Source organism: Temnothorax curvispinosus, unplaced genomic scaffold (assembly GCF_003070985.1).
Source record: "Temnothorax curvispinosus isolate PA1 unplaced genomic scaffold, ASM307098v1 QBEX01002659.1, whole genome shotgun sequence".
Lineage (NCBI taxonomy): Eukaryota > Metazoa > Arthropoda > Insecta > Hymenoptera > Formicidae > Temnothorax > Temnothorax curvispinosus.
Genome location: NW_020212439.1, coordinates 10,138 through 14,157, shown reverse-complemented (window position 1 = coordinate 14,157; position 4,020 = coordinate 10,138). Strand labels below are relative to the sequence as shown.

At 35.6% G+C, this 4,020-nt stretch overlaps 1 protein-coding gene across 1 annotated transcript in view; it reads left to right on the top strand.

Annotated features, from left to right (window-relative positions):
• Nucleotides 1-2,420: 2,420 nt before the first annotated feature.
• LOC112451842 (sialin-like) overlaps nt 2,421-4,020 on the top strand; it is a 5,073-nt gene continuing 3,473 nt past the window's right edge. The window contains exons 1-2 of the mRNA XM_025011748.1: nt 2,421-2,797; nt 3,531-3,811. Of these exons, the coding sequence (XP_024867516.1) occupies nt 3,808-3,811 (4 nt within the window). The 5' untranslated portion in view covers nt 2,421-2,797; nt 3,531-3,807. The remainder of the gene's footprint in view (nt 2,798-3,530; nt 3,812-4,020) is intronic.

The window sequence follows — 4,020 nt, the reverse complement described above, 5'->3', positions numbered from 1 at the left end:
ATGCAAAAACGTATGCGGTTTGCACCGAAAAGAAAGCATGACATACGGCGTGGTATAGCATTATGTTAAAAAAATTCCAATGTTGAATGAGATACATTATGTAAAAGTATAATATTTAAGGTAAAAATTGTAAAATACTTGTTGATGTGCAAGTCTCGACTTTGTTTCGCGATAACGCGTTAGGCAAGTTATTGCGATATCGTAGAATGACCTACATAGACACATTATCGCAGACGAAGATGCTTACGCGGCATTTAAATACTGACTGCTTCGTTTATAACTCAAGTTTTATTGAGATTAATAAACTTTTGAGGAGGTTGGTTGTCGTCACGTTGTGGGGCAGACGACGGGACAGCGGAAAGCCTATAGGTGTGTTTTCGTCGCGTGAAATAAACGAGTTTTAGCAAATAAATATATGGAATGCATTCAATTAGCTGTTTCTTAAGGTTTTAAATCGTTGTTTGTACAATTGAAACCCAAATACGTTATTATCCACGTTGAAATGTGGCAATATGCTGTTTTACAATTTCTTAATAACTATGTAGACAAATTATTTCAGTCTTCGTAAAAGTTCTTCCTAAATATGTAAAGAATATAATCTATTATTTATTATATGTATCTGCAATGGTCACACTCTAATGTATAAATTAGATATGCACTAATGTCTCGATAATGCACAGCTTATGAATATTATTTGCACCTTTCATTAAATTCTTATCATTTTTAATATGCTTTCGAGAGTTACATTACAGGTGTCATAACATTTTTGCTATGTCGCCCGTGTATAAGAGAGAGATAAGAGTATAACTTTAATAATTAATTACTCGACAACCATGCCAGACAATTGTCTTCAACGTTAGCATAGACGACAGATTCCCAGACGAATATCCTCCATAAATTTGTATATCATAATTTGAAAATCCTTCATAAACTAATTCTTATCACTTTGACTTGAGCAACCATCCTCTTTAAATATAAAATATTAGATAGGTCAGTTTAATTTTTTATCTATTAGTTGAGAATCGTACGCGAGATTATCTTATCATCAAGTATGTAGGTAATAGTAACATTTACTAATGTTTGTTATCTATGTTAAGTACATAAATAATCTATTATTTATTATATGTATCTGCGATGGTCACACTCTAATGTATAAATTAGATATGCATGCACTAATGTCTCGATAATGCACAGCTTATATGAATATTATTTAATATCTTTAATCTATATCTACATACTCTCTCTTTCTCTCTGTCTCTCTCTTTCTCTTCCCTTCCTTTTTCTTAAATCTTATTACATATGATTATTTGCTTTGTATGATAAGCATCGGTTCACCTAGCAGAGACTATCTTTCACAAATGTAGACATGATAACACATTAACTTACAATAAATGCATTGTTGATACTCGCGGCAGGAAATCGCACGCATACAATATTTCCGCGGGGATATTCAGTGTGGATTTCGCATAAATTTTATTTTTGCTATAGAAAAGTGAGCTATGTGAATATAAATATTAATATAAAATTATTTATATCAACACGTTTATATATATTTATCTTTACACATATGCATGTTATAATATGCAGGAAGATGATATCGTGGCAATAATATTATGTGTGTAATGTACCTAGCTTATCTCGAATTGGTTGACGGAAAAAGATGACACGTGTACTGAATATAATTCGGGGGGCGTTACTATATGTTGAATGCACAGATATCCAAGACTGCGGGTTATGGTCGGCGGGGAGTCCTAGGCTACGCTGCCGGAACGTTTCTCATCCGTTTGGACATGGGCTCACCAGGGAGACCCCATTATCTTCAGCCCATAAACATTAAGCGGCGTCTCGCCGACGAATGTCCGTTAAGAATGCTATCGTGTGCCACCGCGTATCGCGGCGAGAGGAGAGACTCGAGTTTCGATGTTGGCGGCCTACCGAGATAATGGTTGGGACATTCACATTGGATATCGCGCGAGTAAGACCTTGCCATCGCCGCGTCGAGCCGTTAACGGAGACGAAACTGTCGTCTGTGCTTGTATAATCAATGCAGGCGCGTTTGGTTTTAATTATCGCCGGAGAAACGCGGCATGAATAACGGCAGATACCGCCGTGAAAACCGGTTTTAGAGAATGATCTCGTCGACTGCGACTGGTGGTGCCTTCGCTTTCAAGGAATCGTTTTTAAAAAGAAATGTACGACCTTGAGTATAAAAAAGTTAAATAAATCAAGTGCAAATGATTATATTACTTTTTTTTCGCTGTGTTATTTCAATAATTATTCACACAGTTGCTGCCTTTAGTAGTAAAAAACAAGCTTTATCTACTGAATCTCTTTAATGATCGTGTAATTGCATTAAGCTGCATATTGTAACGTACATGTATAGAATACTATAACAGATAAAAAAAAAATCAAAGTTATTCTATGTAATGACTCAGCAAATATAAGGCAGTGTTGTTTCACATTATGGAATCACCACTTATGTGCAAATTACTGAAAGTTAAAACGCAGCCGCTTCCATAGTTTAGTTTAGTGCTCGTGTGACCGCCGGGCAACTCGTGTCGTACCGTCTTTCGTAACGCCATTCACACATCGGATTATATACCTAGTTCCGCTGACCGCATACGTCATTCAAACATAATTTGCTGACGCGTTTATATATCTGTTATCATCTTTTCTCTGTTGGTGTTAAGAACTTATCGAGTATGCACGTGGAGTGAATATAGGTGTTTTGAAACTATCCCATGATATATTTATGGATCTTTTTTTAATTTAAAGACAAGGAGAGAAAGACTTTAACGTAAGTATTAAATTGACAGATTTCGATACATTTTTATTAAAAACAGAATTTTTTTTATTTATATAAGTTTTAAATATAAGGTGAAGGGAGAATAATTCAGAATATCGTGCAGACATCAAATGAATGCTATAAATTGCAATTTCACAGTATCAATTTCAAGAAATCGAAATTTATACCTTAATTGATAAGGTATTAAGTACAAAAAGAGCACGGATTTGTATAATATCTACTTTTCAAAGTTCAAAATATCGTGAACTCGTACAGAGAATTGCATCGTGATATGAAAAACTTGAGCAAGAACGTTATCTCATTTAGTAAACATCTAGTGTTAAAATTGGAATCGAAATCGGAGACTGGATTGCTTAAATACGACATTGAAAATAAATTAAACTTGCCTGGTATATCCGTTATTTAAAACATATACGGAAGGAATAATTGCGAAAATATCTGTTTTTATACATTGTAGAGCACGAACGTTTCGAAATTGTTTTGTTCTACGTGGCAACATTATCGTTGTATATAATAGTCGGCTCACACATAGATATACGTCTGCCTCGCTGTTACGCGAGACACTGCCGTCTCTCTTGATACGCGCGACCGTTATCGTTCGGCAAAGGGAATAACATATTTATTAGCGGAATTGAGTAAGGCAGTGAAGCCTCGAACCGTATTGACTTTACAAGTGAATGACAGTGTGCTTTCCGCTCTGCGGCGCGTAATCTCGCGTCGATAGGAATGCTCAGCGCCGAGACACAAATCCAGAAAGATATTCGTGGAGAAGGAATTTTGGGTATCTCGTGCATGGGTGCCGTCTCATCGTCGGCGATATAATTCGATAGTCGTCCTCGAGCAGTTGAACGTGCGCGCGAGCGAGCAGCGAGACTGAATTGGTGATTATATCGATATAGAAACAAACGACGAAAACGGCGACACTGGCGCAACGATTTGAAACGTGATGGTCATCAATGTCATCGATTCATTAACCGAGGTCACATTGAATATTCAGAACAATGGGTAAGGAAATATTTCCTGTCATAAATTAACATTTATATAATAATAGTCAAGGATAACAATTTTATTATCTTCTAATTTGCAAGGCATAAATTTATGCATATTATATGTATATATAATAGACGTTTATATCTAATGTAACGTAATTTTTCTACATTTAAACGATACATTTTACTGCCTTGTCATGATTCTCCTTGAATGCTTGATATCGT